The 17,986-nt window shown below is 36.9% G+C and overlaps 3 protein-coding genes across 4 annotated transcripts; 2 read left to right on the forward strand and 1 right to left on the reverse strand.

The window, feature by feature from the left end:
• Nucleotides 1-352: 352 nt before the first annotated feature.
• Nucleotides 353-7,489, forward strand: LOC132285670 (mechanosensitive ion channel protein 6-like). Its single transcript, XM_059787866.1, has 5 exons — nt 353-2,303; nt 3,278-3,401; nt 5,493-5,786; nt 5,894-6,096; nt 6,727-7,489. The coding sequence occupies exons 1-5, from the start codon at nt 457-459 to the stop codon at nt 7,013-7,015; spliced, it is 2,757 nt and encodes a 918-aa protein (XP_059643849.1). The 5' UTR covers nt 353-456; the 3' UTR covers nt 7,016-7,489.
• A 1,041-nt stretch (nt 7,490-8,530) lies between these two features.
• Nucleotides 8,531-14,688, forward strand: LOC132293816 (uncharacterized). Of its 2 annotated transcripts, XM_059791445.1 has the most exons (6): nt 8,531-8,899; nt 9,778-10,029; nt 10,630-10,773; nt 11,040-11,756; nt 13,897-14,134; nt 14,302-14,624. In XM_059791445.1, the coding sequence occupies exons 1-6, from the start codon at nt 8,789-8,791 to the stop codon at nt 14,403-14,405; spliced, it is 1,566 nt and encodes a 521-aa protein (XP_059647428.1). In that variant the 5' UTR covers nt 8,531-8,788; the 3' UTR covers nt 14,406-14,624. The 2 variants fall into 2 exon arrangements, with proteins under 2 accessions (XP_059647428.1, XP_059647429.1); XM_059791446.1 differs by lacking the exon at nt 13,897-14,134 and having other exon boundaries at nt 8,535-8,899; nt 14,302-14,688.
• Nucleotides 14,689-16,047: 1,359 nt separating this feature from the next.
• On the reverse strand, nt 16,048-17,568 carry LOC132295694 (UDP-glycosyltransferase 92A1-like). Its single transcript, XM_059793988.1, has one exon. The coding sequence runs from the start codon at nt 17,566-17,568 to the stop codon at nt 16,048-16,050; it is 1,521 nt and encodes a 506-aa protein (XP_059649971.1).
• Nucleotides 17,569-17,986: the final 418 nt, after the last annotated feature.

A 17,986-nucleotide genomic window follows, 5' to 3' on the forward strand; every position in this document is an offset into this window, starting at 1 on the left:
AGGTCATCTTGAGTTGCCCTTGAAGGTTTTGTCATTTCAATTATTAAAAAACAAAGTGGTAAAATTGAAAATTTTAAAATAAAATTACTAAACACTTTCTCACTTCTCTCTCAAATTTTACCGCTTCATACTACGGTGGCATCGTTGTAATTAAAAACCAAACTCGGGTCTTTTCTGTTCATAAGCAAACTGAATAGACCAAAACCCCTTGAATTCCTAACAAAATCGCGCGGAAGCGCGGGAGATTGTTACGGTCTTGGTGGCTACCTTTTCTCCGTTCCATTTTCAAATTACGTTCTCACTGGCACTGCAAATCTAAAGCCTTTTCAATGGCGATTTCCGTACACGCGTCCACCATGCATATACATACACTCACTATATATACGAACACATACCACATTTTCTTTCCTACTCCATACTCTACCATCTTTCTTTCTTTCTTTCTTTCTTTCTTTAATGGACTTCTCGTCTTCGATGAAGAAATCATTCAGATCTCATGGCTCTTACAACCACTCAAGAAAGATCTCTGCTGGTGGTGGAGACGATATACACCACGAAGAACAGCCAATTCTTTCCGATCACGAGGATAAGACCGTCACAGTCGATCTTGACGACCGCCAGGAGGTTATCGTGAAGATTGACGGCGGAGATCAGGTGGAACCAACTGCAAGTGGCCGTAAGATTTGGCGGGAGTCTAGTTATGAGTTCTGGAAAGATGGTGACGGAGGTGAGGATGACGATGGCGAGGGTTTTCAATTTCAGCGGCAGAGGGGGGTGGTGGAGGATCCTCCATCAAAGCTGATTGAGCAGTTCTTGAGTAAGCAGAGAGAGGCTGGAGGTGATACTTTATTGGATATGGATTTTGAGATGGATATGGATGAGCTCAATCGAAATAGTTGCACTCGCAATTCACCTCCTCTTCCCGAGAGTCCGATTGATAAAAACCCTAGCGATCACAGAGTTTCGAATTCAAAAGAGGTAAAGGTCTCGTTTCAAGAACTTTCCTCCAATTTGGTCGATATAGAGTCGGAACATTTGGAAAAGCAATGTAAAGAATCGTCTGATGAGGATGAGCACAAAAAAGGAACTCAATGTGATGGAGAGGTTTTGAGGTGTACCTCATTCAAGCGGAGGCCGACTATGATGAGGATGAAGACGAGATCGAGATTGATAGACCAGCCGGAACACCCGGATCCGAGATCTGGGAGAATGGGGAAATCGGGTCAGTTGAGGTCTGGGATGATAGGGAAGGCCTCTGGAATGGTGGGGAAACAGACGGATGAGGAAGAAGAGGACCCATTGTTTGATGAGGATATTCCTGAAGAGTATAAGAGGGCAAATCTCAGTGCTGTCACTCTGCTTCAATGGGTCAGTCTTGTATTCATTGTGGCGGGTTTGTCTTGTGCTCTTTCAATTCCAAGATTGAAGGGTCAGAAACTTTTGGGGCTCCAATTGTGGAAATGGGAGGTCTTGGTTCTAGTTTTGATATGTGGTAGATTGGTTTCTGGTTGGGGGATTAGAATTGTTGTTTTCTTTGTTGAGAGGAATTTTCTTCTGCGAAAAAGGGTATTGTATTTTGTGTATGGAGTGAGAAAGGCCGTTCAGAATTGTATTTGGTTGGGTTTGGTTTTGATTGCTTGGCATTCAATATTTGATGAGAAGGTGGAGAGGGAGACCAAGAGTAAGTTCCTTCAATATGTGAATAAGATATTGTTGTGCCTATTGATGGGTACATTGTTCTGGCTTGTGAAGACTCTCATGGTTAAGGTTCTTGCGTCTTCGTTCCATGTGAGCACTTTCTTTGATCGAATTCAGGAGTCACTGTTTAATCAATACGTAATCGAGACACTATCAGGTCCTCCTTTAGTTGAAATACAGAACACTAGGGAAGAAGAGGAGAGGACAATAGTTGAGATTAGGAAGCTTCAGAGTGCCGGGGTCAATGTGCCCCCTGACCTCAGGGACACTGCCTTCCTGCCAAACAAGAGTGGGAGAGTTGTAGGGAGTGGGGGACTCCAGAAAACAAGCAGAGCAGCAAGCATAAGGTATTCTCAACCAACTCCAAAGAAGCAAGAAGAGGGGATATCAATTGATCTTTTGCATAGGCTGAATCCTAAGAATATCTCTGCCTGGAGTATGAAGAGGTTGATGAAAATAGTTCGGCATGGCTTCTTGACTACACTGGATGAGCAGATACTAGATTCGACACAGGACAATGAGTCTAATACACAGATTAGAAGTGAATTTGAGGCAAAAGTTGCCGCAAGGAAGATATTTCGAAATGTGGCAATGCATGGGTCCAAGTATGTTCTTATTTCCGTCATCAGTACTTTTGTTCATGTCCTCTTTCTGTTAAATTATGCCTACCTGCTGCATTCAATCCTACATTATGCATTTTATTTCCATAAGCTGATTAATTTTTTTTATTTTCTTTCATTCCTGCATTTCTTGGTATTTTCAGAACTTCAAGTGATATTGAGAAATTTTCAATTAAATCACATACCACGTTGTTTGTATAACTTCGTCTCAATTGAATTTTAGATAGAACCATGAAGGTCGTAGATGTGCAGAGTCCTGTTGAGGACAAGTACTATGCAACTGTTTGTGTATAGAGAGAGTGTCATCAAACTGCAAATTTGAACGAAAACACTAAAGAGCATCATGTAGTTAATATGGTGGTTTTGGAAGTGCTGAAGGAAATTTTGACAAAACGAGGTAAATGCGAAGGTCTCTTGATATTGTATTCTTCTATTTTTATTTTTTGAATTTATAAATGTGTAGTATCAAAACTTACATGCTTTCTTACATGATTTATTTAATGAGGAAGTACTTTAAATACTGGTAAAGATTCAATCTAAGATAAAGCAAAAAGAGTAATTACTGATGTTGGAGTACAAGTTAATATAGAAATTTAATATGCTAATTATTTTACAATATGATGTATTTTACGTTGTAATTTTAGCACTCCGCTTCAGAATTGTTCCTCTTCTTAGTCTTCATGAAGTTACCTACCAAAAACAAAAGCAGGTCTTCAAGCTTAACTGAGACTAGAGCACATATATGCAATGCAGTTGCGTCATCAGTATGAGGATTAAATGTTCATTTTCATATCCCTCTGGAAAGTTTCTTTCATTTTTCCACTGCACAGTCCTATCATATGTCATCATCACTATCATTCTTTTGAGCTACTAATAATCTTTTTGATGGTACCGTCATGAAGTCTTAAGCGTTTTCATTTATTTGTGTTTAATTTAAATTTTATTTCTTTTTCTGGCAGGTTCATTTACTTGGAAGACCTGATGCATTTCATGCAAGAAGATGAGGCTTTGAAGACTATAAGTCTCATGGGAGGATCGTCTGAAAGTAAAAAAATTAGCAAGTCATCCCTGAAGAATTGGGTGGTAAGATCTGGATAATAGGTTATTTTGTTGCTTATTTATTTATCCTGTCCAGCAATCAATACTGTCAAGCCCCAAGGTCTGCACCTGAACAAGTCCTGGGGTGATTATCGTAGCGCTGATTTCCTGCCAAAATGCGCAAATAACAATATGTCCCAATATTCACAAACAAATAAAATTATCATACGGAACATTTTAAAGGTAATTAAAAAAAATTATTCTAGATACAAGCATGTCTCTTATGACCCATTGCAAATAAAATATTATACTTCCAGATAAAACAGTTCTTCAAGCTAGTCTTCTATATATAACAAAACCACTGCTAGAGTCTCAACATAGATGTCATTCTCACTTCAAATGCTTTCCTACAAAGCCCATATTACACTATTGTCAAAATGGCAGTAGGAATTTTACAAATGCAATAGCTACACAAGTTGCCATCTAACTATACATAGTTGATTGAGTGAAGCTGAAACTGATACAATAAACAAAATATTCTCAAATGCTAAAGAGGACATTGCACAATGAATACCATGGAAGGAATTTCGTACCCATTACAGAATGTGACATTCTATAAAAAAATGGGAGTATATGCAGGGCTGCGAACAGATTTGATTTAAACCATTGATCCAATATGAATCAACCTAACATGTAGGCTATTAAAGTTGGGTTTTATTGCTTAATTTGGGTTAAGCCTAGTTATTATTGGGGTTTGTTTTAGGTGAGCTCATTTTGTAAAATTGAACCAATCGAAGTCGTTCCTATACTGTTCGAATTGGTTCAATTTAGGTGGTTCCATCAGTCCGATTCCATTTTCAGGTAACCATTAGAGCATCTAGGGTGGGAGCAAAAGTAGAGAGAGAGAGACGGTATGCGTGAAAAGTGGAGGCCCAAATAAGTGGGCCCACCTGTGGTAATCTACTCAATTGTCCACAGTTGGACAATCAGATAGATAATATCTATCTTGCTAATACAATATTTTAGTCTCTTTTGTAGTGTTTTTGGTCACTTTTTGTAGGCATCAACATCAACTATACCATTTGTATATAAATCACTCAAACAAATAATAATAAAATAATAAGTTAATAATGAGAAAATAATGTTCCACATCAGCTTTTTTTATGAAATAATGCTGATGTGGCACTCTACTTTTATAAAAGTAGATAGAGTATGTGTGTGATCCACACCAGATGCTCTTAGGATCAATGGTTATGGTTCACCCTCTAAACCAAATTAAACTTCATCTAAGCTATATGTTGTGTCCCTTGCCATATAATATACAGCAGCAGTTTAGAGTTCTTTTTATATGGTGAAAATGCATGTTGATATGATATTGACAATAAATGGAAAATGCAATATAAACACGATGACTTGCTGCAATTATGTCTAAATATGTGTTCTTACTTCTTACTCATGACTGGCCTATATTGTAGTTTCTAATTTGTCAGTTTTTAATGATTGGCACAATAGATATCAGGTGTCGGATGCTGCATGAAAATTTAGTTGTTTCATATTAATTTGTAGCGAACCAAGTGTAATTGACTCTGTTATTTTCTTGGGAAAAAAAAAGAAGAAGTTCAAATGAGTCTGTTTTCTGTACCAACTGGGGAGAAAAAATAGAAAATAAAAATAGTCTGTTTCTTTTAAATGGAATGTGGACAATTTATATCTATATTTATCTTGTAATTAAGGTGTCCCTTACCTTGCTGGTAAGGACTTAGGTAGTTGTGCCATGGACCTGGGATTATCCTTCCATCAGTTGGGAGGATTTATGTGTATCGAGGAGGGTATCCTCTCTTGCGTATTTCATGGTTGACTTCAGACCAGGAAAAAAAAAGTATATTTCTCGGTCCTTGTTAAGAATGCGACTGAATCCACTTTTAATAAACCACCTCATCCCCTCTCTCAAACACACACACAATAAATATCAATATGGTAACTTTTAGATGTTTTCCTGAATGTTGAATTCTTAATTTAAGATTTTGCATATGCATCTTACAGACTTGCGGACAAGAATTACTAGACTTAACATGCAATGTGTTTTATTTGACAAACCAATATATATGGTAATATGTTACACCTGATTCTTGTCAGGTAAATGCTTTTATAGAACGAAGAGCGCTTGCCTTGACACTGAATGACACAAAAACAGCTGTCAACAGACTTCATCAGATGGTGAATGTATTGGTTGGCATCATCGTAATGATTGTCTCACTTGTTATACTTGGAATAGCAACCAGCAAATTTCTTCTCTTTCTGAGCTCTCAGGTTGTTGTAGTGGCATTTGTATTTGGAAACACCTGCAAGACAATTTTTGAAGCTATCATCTTCTTATTTGTGATGCACCCATTTGATGTGGGTGATCGGTGTGAGATTGACCAGGTTCAGGTACCAACAATCATACTTCAACTTTTTTCTTGTCTTTGGGTGTTTCATCATCCATTCAAATTTCCACCTTTTGTGTTTGGGCATAATATAATTTAAACATGGTTCAGATGATTGTAGAAGAGATGAATATCTTAACTACCATCTTTCTGAGATATGACAACCAGAAGATCATATATCCAAATAGTACTCTTTCAACAAAACCCATCAGCAATTACTATCGTAGTCCAGACATGGGAGATTCGGTTGAATTCTGTGTACATATTGTAACTCCAGAAGAGAAAATTGCTATCATGAAGCAAAGAATAACAAGGTATGGGAACTCTCTCTCTCTTTTCCTCAAAATTCTTGCTCTTTATTTCTATATGCTGTCTTTAAGTTGTAAGGGCAGTTTCAATTATTTAACGGAGACATTATGAATTATACAAAAGTGACCGGCAAAAGCATGTTCCATTGTACACTGTAGTGGCGCTGCTTTTCCTATGATCATGCCTAAATGAAACCGACCATTTCACACTGATAAATGCCATTCCTTTGGGAGATCAGTTCCCGTGTCTACTTTTTCAAACATCGTTTGATCTCATATGGGCACAAAAGAAAAGGGGAAGGGGTGATTATTTGATCCGATAAAGAACTAGGTTTCTGCTTAGGAACACGGATAGATAGAAATTTTATGCAAGTATTAGTCTAGAAGAGGCAAGAAAGGCAACTGGCCAGCCATTTAATCAAGACAATATGCTGTTTGGCAATTTATCACTCCTCCAGCTCATGAAAGATTTAATCAAATTTTACATCACATAAAGCTTTCTATTCTAACATGCAGGTACAAAGATATATAACTTTTGAAATATGAGATCACGTTGAATTTACCTTGAGATTGACAATGTAGTTTCTCGATTATATTTGAGTTTAATCAATTATTTTCTTATGCCTGCAACTGCAGTTACGTGGATAGCAAGAAGGACCACTGGTATTCTCCACCGACTGTTGTGCTGATGAACCTGGATGAGTTAAACAAGCTGAAAATGGCAGTGTGGGTGAGGCATAAAATGAACCACCAAAACATGGCGGAGAGGTGGTCAAGGAGAGCCCTTTTGGTTGAAGAGATGGTTAAAATTTTCAAAGAACTTGACATTGAATACCGCTTGCTGCCACTTGACATCAACATCCGCAGCATGCCTCCCCTGAACTCCACCCAGCTTCCCCCTAACTGGAATGCTTCTAACAATTGAGCTAGAAGATGTATTAGTTAGTTCATCACTTGTGAGATGCATAAAACAAGTACCTTGGTGATGCTCAAGCATCCCTGAGGGCTATACAGATTGCAGGAAAGTCATGAAAACGAGGATTAAGAATTCTGTTTCCTCAATCTGCTCTCCTGCAGAAATTTTGTCTCTTTTTTCAGAAATTTTTTATATTTATTATATTAGTTTTCATTTAGCGGCTGATAATCAAATATGTACGAGCAGAGCATTGTTTTATCAGGATTTTTTATTCAGATTTGGTCACAGATTTTTTTTTATTTTTTTATGACTTGCTTATCAATTTTGGTTGAATTTATCTCATTTCCTTGTTGCAGGTCATGAGCATATCTAATTATCTATACCAAAGAACTATAAATAACACACTTATAATGGATTTGAGAGGATTCTATACCAGCACAACTAGTTTTCTTTTGAAATGGTTATTAATATATCAAAATTATGACTTATATAGTGTGTTATGTGTTTTAGAAATTTCCATATTGAACTTAGATTTTCATTAGATTCTACAATTTAGTACTTTCTCAGCGTCAGAATTTTGTAAAGATGTTACATATGTTTCTCATTACCTTTCAAGTTTTAAGTGTGAGGGCTTTGGATTGTTTCCAAATAAACACGTGTGAAAATTAAATTAGCTTCTTCTTATAGGGTGAGAAATTAATTTTCTTTACCTTTTGTATTTGTTTTGGTCCATAATCAAAGGTTGTTATTATATCATTGATTTGCTCAAAAGTATCCAAACTTTTTACCCAAGTAAGAAGACTTGAATTTTTTCATTTTTCTTATTATTATCAAAACACTCCCTCACCATTAAATTCTACTTTTGGAGAGTAGTAATACCCCATAAAAGTATATAGGCTTGTGTAAAACTATAATGCCATATAATATTTATTTTTTATGTGAAATATTTTGAAATTAAATAAAATAGTATAGTGCAGGATGAGGATATGGTCACGCAGCATTGGATCAATTTTAGTACTTTACAATCATTATGAGCTCAAAATACATAATGCAAATTTTTTTTTTATTGAGATGTAATGTTTTAAATTTCATATCAAGTATATACATAAAATAATTTTTACAAACAATAACCCAATTTTGATTTGAATATCACGACTCCTCATAAATAAGGTTTTGATTTTGATGAGATGATGATTAAACAACTTTAATCATGAGATAATAGGCTGGGTAGAATGTGGATTTTATTTGGTAGATTAATTAATTAGCACCTAAAACAGTCAAACTTCCTTTTGATTTTAAAATTCCCACTTTATATTCTTTCTTTTAATTATGATTATATGATCCAATGGTCACTGACCCCACGGTATAATCATGCCAGCCAAAATCAAGTACTGCGAATCAACGGCGTAGAAGTAAAATCCATATCAACGTTTGATCAATGCCACGTGTCCGGATAGTAATAGTGCCAAGCCCGTGACATTCAGAGGCAACCATGGTCCATATCCAGGGTGCAACTTCGTAAGCTACCGATTAAAGGAAAACGTCAATTACGTACGTGGGCGTTCCAAGTTGCTTCAAAGAGTTTACACAGTGGAACCTCCTTTTTATGTGTTCTATAGTCACTTCAAACAAAACAACTGTTAAGAGCCAATACCAATCTGTATGTCCATATTGTGGGGGCGAGAGGCACAAGGACAATCTCTTCTTTAACAACGGCAATCCTATAATTTCCTCTTTCAGTTTCAGATCGATCCGTAGAAGTAGTACAATTGGGAGAAGAAGATGAGAAAGAGGGCTAGAACAAGCCTCGACTCGGCGATTGTCGATGTCTGGAAACGAGAGGTCGGCGAGCTCTCCACCAGAAACTTTGCTCATCGTTTAGGCGCCTCTGAGGTCCCTTTTCTTCTTCGATTTACCCTAATTCTTATCCTTTTCTTTGTTAATCCTGTTCCTGTTATGATTTTTGTTTCTTTCATGGAATTTTATTACCTGTCTGCCTTGCATTGTTTTGTTTATTTTGCATATTTTCGTCTGTTTGATGTCTATTTACTTGTTCGCTGATCAATTTGATTCGTGTGACCAGTTTGAGTATGTTATTGATCTATTTGATGAGGTTGAGATGTAAGATTTAGTTTTGCGATTGATTTTTCGAAAAAAAAAAAAAAAAAAGATTTAGTTTTGCGATTGATGCTATTGATGCTAAGCTGATTTCCGTTGTTATTATATGTATAGACAGATGTACATATACATGAAATTAATTTTCCTGTAGTTTGGTGAATGTGGTTCAATGGTTGTCGGTTCTAGGACACACATATATATATATGGTTGAATTCACATATTCATGTAACCATTGTTCATTATTGATGTATAACAAAGGAGATTAATTTGGAATTCAGTGCTGGAAGTTTTTTATTTAGTTTGGGGTCCTTTCGTGTTCAATTTTGACTCTGCTAGAAAAGAATTGACAGTAGCTGGTGTGGTTCTTTATAATAAGACATTCTTTAATCTATCTTGGTCACTCTATGTTGTTAGCATAGAAAGTGGTAAACTGATGATTGCTCCCATGAGAACTCCGCTCTTTGTTTTTTTCTACAAATGTTTGCACATGGTCAAAGGATAAGTTGTGATGGTTTGGTTGGGATTGAATTTTCCTTTATTGGCTAGTGAAGGTCAATCCCAGAACCTTTATTTTTTTTTTTTGTTATTTCTCATTAACTGCAAATGAAGTTTTCTTAGTATCCAAAGTTTTAATTGATATTTTTCTGTTTCAGGATCTTGTGCTCCGCCTTGCTCTCTTGAGGAAGCTTGAAAAACACAGAGGTTGTGTGAACACGGTTAGCTTTAATGCAGATGGCGACATTCTTGTGTCAGGCTCTGATGACCGGAGAATTATTCTCTGGGATTGGGAAACTGGGAATGTTAAACTTTCATTTCATTCCGGTCATGGCAACAATGTTTTCCAAGCAAAGATAATGCCCTACACAGAGGACCGGAGCATTGTTACCTGTGCTGCTGATGGGCAGGTAATGCATTTTCTTAAGTGCCTATGTAGGATACCATGACCTCAAGCAACGTTATTTATTTTGAATTTGGCACCACCTGGTAACAGAATGAATGTGGAAGATCTCCAAGGTGAAAAAGTATGTTGTTGCTTAAACCAACCATTTCATAGAATGCTATTTTCGAACATCAGTGCCAGGTTCAATGGTTTAACACTTGAACATCAGTACTATTGGTGCGAGTTCGAATCTTAGAGCATCCACTTTGTAAATCAAATGTTAGGCTTGTCTTGAGTCCTTTCTTACCAGGACCCTGATGTAGAAGGACTAGAACTGGGTAATTTTCCTTTTTATATTTTCTTTGCATATACCAAAATATATCAAAGTTTAAAGGGACAAAAGTGGTCATTCATCCTCAGAAATGAATGCTCTTGTGATAAAGTGGATTATATTCATGATTGTTAGAGGCAATCAATTTTAGCTCAAATGTTCGTTATGTTCAAGGAAGAAAGAAAAAAAAAATTCTTACTCTTTTTTGTGTTTTCAGAATTATGATACAGGCAGTATTTTATGAAATGCGGTAATAAAATATTTTGTTCTTAATGAGACTCTGCTCGATTTTAGGTAAGGCATGCTGAGATTCTAGAAAGCGGGAAAGTGGAGACTAAATTACTTGCAAAACATCAAGGACGAGCTCATAAGATGGCCATTGAACCAGGAAGCCCTCATATTTTTTATACTTGTGGTGAGGACGGATTGGTACAGCATGTGAGTCATGTTCATCTTTCTAAAATTGTTTTTTTTTTTTTTTACACTTTATATATGTTTTTCATTATTTCTAGATAAAACTAAACCATTAATCAAAGCAAAAGAATGTGGTACATAATTTGCGTTGGTGGGACCCCATACGAGTCTCCTATTTGGAGGTCTCTTTGTTTGTCAATTAATTTTGTGTAATTGATTGATTTTTTCTCTCTTCTCTGTCCATATATTTTTTTTTTAACAAATTTTGACATTGTCATTTATTCTCACAGTTTGATCTGAGAACTGGAGCTTCAACGGAGCTCTTTACTTGCCATTCTAACAATAGCAAGAGTTATATGCAAATTGTTCATCTAAATGCAATTGCAATAGATCCAAGGAATCCTAATCTTTTTGCAGTTGCGGGGTCAGATGAGTATACGCGACTTTATGATATCCGCAAGTATAAGTGGGATAGTTCAACTGATTTTGGTCAGCCAACTGACTTTTTTTGCCCTCTTCATTTGATTGGTGATGAGCAAGTGGGAATAACAGGGTTGGCATTCTCAGATCAAAGCGAGCTTCTTGTATCTTATAATGATGAGTTTATCTATCTTTTTGCAAAAGATATGGGATTAGGACCAAATCCAGCTCCATCCTCTCCAGCATCTATGGTCCGTGAAGCAGATCATTCCGATATGGACACTGATGTCAAAGTTGGTCCTCAAGTCTACAAGGGCCACAGGAACTGTGAGACAGTGAAGGGTGTGAGTTTCTTTGGGCCTAAGAGCGAGTATGTTGTGAGTGGGTCAGATTGTGGCCGTATTTTCATATGGAAGAAGAAAAGTGGGGAGCTAATACGTGTTATGGAAGCAGATAAGCATGTTGTGAATTGTATTGAATCTCATCCTCACACCACTGTGCTTGCCAGCAGCGGAATTGAGAATGACATAAAGATGTGGACTCCAAACTCTATTGAGAGAGCTACTCTGCCAACAAACATTGAAAAGGTATGCTTTGTTATATTGAAGTAATTGTGGAAACTTTGAATTTTATTTATGGTATTGGTATTTCTGACCTTAATCCCTTGGCTGAAAACCTTGAATTTAATTGAGTAGAGGTATGTTATATCGATTCTGGTTCATGGACTGTGTTTGCGTGAAATTGGGTTTCTAAAAATTGGAAAGGACCAGCTTGTTTATATCATCTGGTCCTACTCTTCTGAGAATGTCTATATGAAAAATCAACCAGGTTATTAGCAAGGTTGTTAAAATCGTGATTCTAGATTGTAGAATCGCACGATTCTATGATCCTAGCACCCCAAGTCGATCTGAATCGCACATAAATCGCATCTGTGGTAGAATCGTAGGTAGAATCATAGATTCAGTTTTTTTTTCATGGTTGATTGTGATTTTTCAGTGAATATAGGGGGATGAGTTATCTGGGCTTGTTGTTCTGTTTCTAACTTTTGGTTCTTGACTTCTTGGTTTTAATTTTCTTTAGTTTTGACCTAATAAATTGTTACTTGGCATTAGACTATTTACTAGTACTTCATTTTTAATGTTCATATAATGAAAAATTGTTCATTCATTCCTTTAATACAATGCAGATATTTTTTATAGACAAAAACAGGGGTTTCTATAACCCAATTTTTAAATAAATAATGTTAGCTACGAGTTTATTATTATTATTATTATTATTATTTTGGATTTACTTTTTAACATTGGTTGATTCCTCTTGGACCTAATACCTAGCATCTATTGCAAGTTAGTATTGTCTCTCATGATTCAAATCGAATTGATGTTGCATAATTGTCATGTGAGCTCTACCTTTTGAACTACATTCTCTCTAATATATATGTCTATCCCAAGATGTTTGTAACTATATTTGGATTGATACTTTTATACATTTTTTTTTTGTGTGTTTGGGATTATTCTTGCTATATTTTAAAGATATTATTGTTTAAGAAGTTAGTTTGAATTATTTTTCTACCAGATTGGTAGAATCTTACGATTCTCAATCCGATTCTACGGAGCCCCCAACGATCCTACGTAAAATCCCGATTCTAACAACCTTGGTTATTAGGTTAAGTTTGTAAACTAATAGAGTTAAGTTTCTGAATTACTTACCAGAAAGCAAGAGTAGTTTTTAGTTTGTAAAATGATTGGAAACCTATATTTCTATTTAATTTTAGCTTTCCGCATGAATGCATAAAACCTCGAAAGATCCTTATTGGGGTGCTGGGGGGAGGGAGCTGTCTTCTTGTTGTGGCAAGTTAATTTTTAACATTTTAAATTTTTTACACTTGCAGTGCAAATTTCAAACACTCTCCAATTCAAATCTTTTATACTTGATGTGTGATGAGTTGTTATATAATGTTGGTCTTGCAATGATACTGCTTCTCATGTTCCATCTGGGTCACCTTTTTCCCCTTTCGCAGTTGTATCTTGATCATGAGTTTGATACACCACATTACTTAAAGATTTCTTTAGATCTATGTTATCTGGACTTGGGTACCTCTGGGGATGTAACCAAGCGCTGGACATATCAGATTCCCAAACAAAAGGACAGAGTGGCACTATTTATTCATATTATCTTAAATTTCTATTTTATTTTATAGAAAAAAAAATTATATTTTACATTGGATTTAATATAGGCATTTCACTCGTTTTGAATCAAAATATATTATCTAGTTAAATAACTGTGGTATCAGTTAAATGTCCAACCAAAAGTGTCAAATACATATCACATACCCATGTTCGAATATTGTGTGCCTGACACAGGGACTTCAATTGCTTTTGACATACAACATAGCTTTAGATTACTGGTTTCTTTTGCCTGACACGGGGAATTTAATTGATTTTGACATACAGCATAGCTTTAGATTACTGGTTCCTTTTTTTTCTTTTCTTTGTTTCGTTTTTTCTAAACGAGAAAGAGATTATCTTTATTTATTTATTTTTTGTTTGTTTCTGGTGTACTTTTAACTTTAAAATGGTAGACCTTGTCGGCCGATTTAGGTGCTACCATTATTCCCAATCCCTTAGATTTGGCAGTGATGTCAGCAAATGTGGCATTCTGTAATAACATTGCTAAAGTATAGGCAGCGGAGGAAGTTCTAATTTCTCTGCCATTACTTTTCTGGATAAGGTTCTGATACCCGTTCAATTTAATTTCTTTCCCGTTGGTGATGATGAGGATGATGACTATTACTATGATGATGACGACGACGACGACCTTGATGATGACGACGACGATAGTGATGAGGATGAGGATGAGGATGGCGATGGCGATAGCGGTGATGATTCCTCTGATGATGATGGAGGTGATGATTTTTGTGATGAAAATGGTTGTGATGTTTCCTGCAATGGTGTCGATGATGATGGAGGTGATGGTTTTGATGATGTTGATTTTAACAATGATGACAGCGAATATGACAACTAAGATCCATAATTTTGTTGATAACAATTCCAACAATGCTGCGGATGATAATTTTATTGGTGGTGAATCTGGTGATGATGTTTATGCTGATGATTTTGAACTTTCTGTTTCCAGTTGAGACCCAAGGCAAGGGGCTGGATGTACCGAATGGCTTCACCACAAGACCTGATGCTGCAATTATTTTCACTTCAAAGGAGGAGGACAAGTCCAGAGCGTGAAGGAGAGAATTCGGCTGCAGGACGGGAACTGCTGGAGCTTATTTTGACATTTAATGCCAACAGTGACATTTCATCAGATGAGGGCGAAGATACCTCCAGTGCTGAAGACTGTATCAATGACTGATGTTGCTGCAGCTATTTGTGTTTTGAAAAACTTGAGTAACTGTACATAATATAGTGAATAAGTCCAGATCTTTACATGGGTTTGTTTTCTTTGCATTTTCTGAATCACTTTTGACAACATATTTATTAAATCTTTTATTCATTCATGAGCGTTTTCATCTGTCTTGGGTGTGCATATTTGACGATATATTTTATTGGTTGGTTCATATGGTAGAGTTCACCTTCTTTCCATCATGATTGGTTATTTCAATAGTAATATTGCTGGATGGAATATGATTTAGGGTTTTCAGTGTGCTAATAGTTATACCAACCGCTATGCTTTTGTATACTGCAATCAAGTTTAAGATTTTGCAATGAGTTTTCCTTGTCATTCTATCTCTGGAAAGCTTATTTCTCGTATTGAGCTTATGGGTTTTCCAAAATTTCTGCAGTAAGCTTATATATATTTGCTGGGGCAATAGAAATTTCTCTCTTACTTGCATAGGGATATGTATGTTTTTACGTGCATGGGAGAGTGGACTTTGGAGCAACGGTAAGGCTGCATCATTGTGATTGACACGCAATCCTACCTCCTTTAGAATCTTGTACTGACGGGTACACTGTTGCACTTTTTTTTTTTCTTTTTTTTTTTTAGGTTTTACGTGTACAAGGCCACTTTTTTTGTGTACAAGGAAAAACATGTGGAGTGGTGTTAGCTGTTTGTGGTGATTGGAACATTGACTCTGGGACTGAAAAATATTATTGTTCGATCCTTGTAGATATTTAGGAAAAAGCTGAATGATTTGAAATTGTTCGGTTGCTGAGAAAGTTTTGGATCTAGGGAATATCTACGCTTTAATATGATTAGGCCACGAACAAACAAAATATTCCTGTCAACTGAGCCTGATGCGACGATTCTTTTTTACTAGAATTGGCCTATTGTACCTTGGCCGTCTCCAATTTCCTGCAAAATTAACATAGAAGTTTCTTTTTCTTCCGTTTCCTCAGCAACCAAACCCTAAGAATGAAATGGTTCGACTTGTCTCGGTAATTTGGAACCCGTAGAGGGTTTTACTGAGCCAGTTGGACTTCAAGTCTTGCGTCTTACAGTTATTGAGCTTTGCGTGTATTTTTGACATTCCATGTCCGAATGACACTTGTAATAAATGTAATCATCCTAGTTTTGATATTGTAATAGGTTAATACATATAATTCCTAAGAAGATGACAGAAACAAAAAGATATTCAAATTTCTTGTTGCTGAGAAATATATTCTGGAAAAGTTTGGAAATTGTCATCTTTTGAATTTTGATTGATGTTTATATAAAGAAACTTCTTGTGTTTGAACTGTGAAAAAGCAAAATACCTATTCTTCTTTTTACGACATTTGATTCTCTCATCAACTTGATGTCGTATCAACTGTGTATAAATCTAATTTGACATCTATGGCTATGGCTACATAGGCCACGGTAAATCACAAAAATCCTGGGTAAGGACTGGATATGTTTTTATTTCAAGTAGCTATATATATCTTCTTATAATCATTTTGCATTGAGAGGGAGGACAGATGTTTTTGTTGTGGATATTGCTGTGCTGATGAACTCATCAACTGCTTGTGCGGATGATCCCTTATAGCCTTCTCCCTCTCTAATCGCGTCTTCCATCTTCTCCCTCATCTCCCGGGCCTTTCTTCTCATCTCCTCGCCTTTCCCGGTCTTGTTCATCACCATCTTTATCGCCTTTGCAATCCGATCGTGTCTGACAACTTCCAAGCTGTTTCCTCTTCCTACCTCAATGCACACTCCCACTTCCTTTTCCAGCATATGGGAATTGAAGAACTGCTCTCCAGCCAGTGGCCACCCAATTATCGGTATGCCTTCACACAAACTCTCCAGTATGGAGTTCCAACCACAATGGCTCAGAAATGCACCTATGGACTTGTGAGACAGAATTTCCTGCTGTGGTGCCCATTTGTGTATTACCATTCCTTGATTTGTTCGCCTAAGTCGTTCTTTGAATCCATCAGGCAACCATTCAGCTCTGAATTCTTCTGTAACGTCGAACCCTGTTGGTGATCTAGCAACCCAAATGAACGCTTTGCCGCTTGCTTCTAACCCTATGGCCAATTCTTTCGTTTGTGCAGCTGAGATACTGTTATGTGATCCGAAGGACACATAGAGAACTGAAGCTGGTGGGTAGAGATTGAGCCATTCAGTGTAACATCCATTGCTATTAGAAACTAGTTCCTTCTGATCATCTTTGATCATGGAAGAGGAGATTGGTCCAATAGTCCATATTGGTTTACCACCCAATTTTCTGCTAAAATATTTCACTCCCTTTTGTCCAAGCCCTTCTATGGTGTTTAACAAGATTGCATCAGAGCTCAAGCAAAGTGAAAATTGGCGCTTGCGAAAAAGGAACCATGAATCAGCAGCATCAGTGTATTTGAGGTCATTGGCTACTCTCGATTGATGTATCTTGAATGCTTCAGGAAAGTCCGGCAATGAGAATTCCTCATGATCATCGGTCTGCCAGAGACTGATGTCCATGGAAATGGAGAAGTAGAGGGCCATGCTGTAGCCAGCTCCGGCTATAAACACAGTGTGAAAGATTCCAAGCTCGTTGGCAACTTTAACCGTCCATCCCATGAACATATTGGAGATGATGCATATTGGTGCACGACCCTCGCGCTCACTCATTTTCACGAGGAGGCTCTTGAAGGGTGATTCGAGATTTTCCGAGGCTTCCAAGAGGCGAATCATGTGAATGAAAGACAGGGTATCGGTGTTTTCTGAATCCGGTGGGAGGCCGTGGTCAGTGCTGCAGAAAGGGATTTCAACGAGGCGTATGTTGGTGGCGGGAGGGAGTGATGATCTGAGCTTGCGGATGTTCAATGGGGTGTTGACAATGGTGATGGTTAAACCCTTCCTTTGCTCTATTTGTCTTGCCAGTGCCATGAAAGGGATGAGATGGCCTTGAGACATGAATGGGAACATCACAATGTTTCTTTGATTCCGAGTTTTGGTCATCTCTGAGTGGGGGAAATTTGGAACTCTACGCATTAGTCTCCTAAATACATGTATTTATTTGTAGTGTAATTAAATTAGTCTGCTATCAGTTCCAGAACTTACATAGGTGAAGAAAAAGGGTTCTTGTCAGCTAGTGTATAGATCCTAACTATTGGCATTTCAGAATAATATTGGCTTATTCTGATTATTGTCTTATTTTTGAATGGTTCGAACATAACACGAATTTACTTGTTTTAAATAAAGCGACAAGAGAGTTTAGTCCAAATGTACTAAATAACGGGACAAAACAGCGAGGAGTTTAGTACAAATGGTATCTCTTCTTTCTACATAAAATATAAAGCGGGCGAGTTTTTAATAGAACGGATAGAGTGTGCAGGAGAGAGAGACTTACCAACCAAAAAGCAGGGGCGGCTTGAGGGTGACGTAGGCGAGCGATGTAGGCCTCAGCTAA

This window comes from Cornus florida, unplaced genomic scaffold (genome assembly GCF_030987335.1).
Source record: "Cornus florida cultivar Cherokee Brave unplaced genomic scaffold, ASM3098733v1 CherokeeBrave_3.0.0_Hap2_Chr02, whole genome shotgun sequence".
NCBI lineage: Eukaryota > Viridiplantae > Streptophyta > Magnoliopsida > Cornales > Cornaceae > Cornus > Cornus florida.

What these genes read in the sequence shown, in the direction of transcription:
- LOC132285670 (XM_059787866.1), top strand. Translation starts at nt 457, where the DNA reads ATGGACTTCTCGTCTTCGATGAAGAAATCATTCAGATCTCATGGCTCT. An exon ending in GTGAGATTGACCAGGTTCAG is followed by an intron (nt 5,787 to 5,893) that starts GTACCAACAATC and finishes AACATGGTTCAG; the next exon opens with ATGATTGTAGAAGAGATGAA. An exon ending in ATGAAGCAAAGAATAACAAG is followed by an intron (nt 6,097 to 6,726) that starts GTATGGGAACTC and finishes CTGCAACTGCAG; the next exon opens with TTACGTGGATAGCAAGAAGG.
- LOC132293816 (XM_059791445.1), top strand. Translation starts at nt 8,789, where the DNA reads ATGAGAAAGAGGGCTAGAACAAGCCTCGACTCGGCGATTGTCGATGTC. An exon ending in AGGACGGATTGGTACAGCAT is followed by an intron (nt 10,774 to 11,039) that starts GTGAGTCATGTT and finishes TTATTCTCACAG; the next exon opens with TTTGATCTGAGAACTGGAGC. An exon ending in TGCCAACAAACATTGAAAAG is followed by an intron (nt 11,757 to 13,896) that starts GTATGCTTTGTT and finishes TTTCTGGATAAG; the next exon opens with GTTCTGATACCCGTTCAATT.
- LOC132295694 (XM_059793988.1), bottom strand. Translation starts at nt 17,568, where the DNA reads ATGCGTAGAGTTCCAAATTTCCCCCACTCAGAGATGACCAAAACTCGG.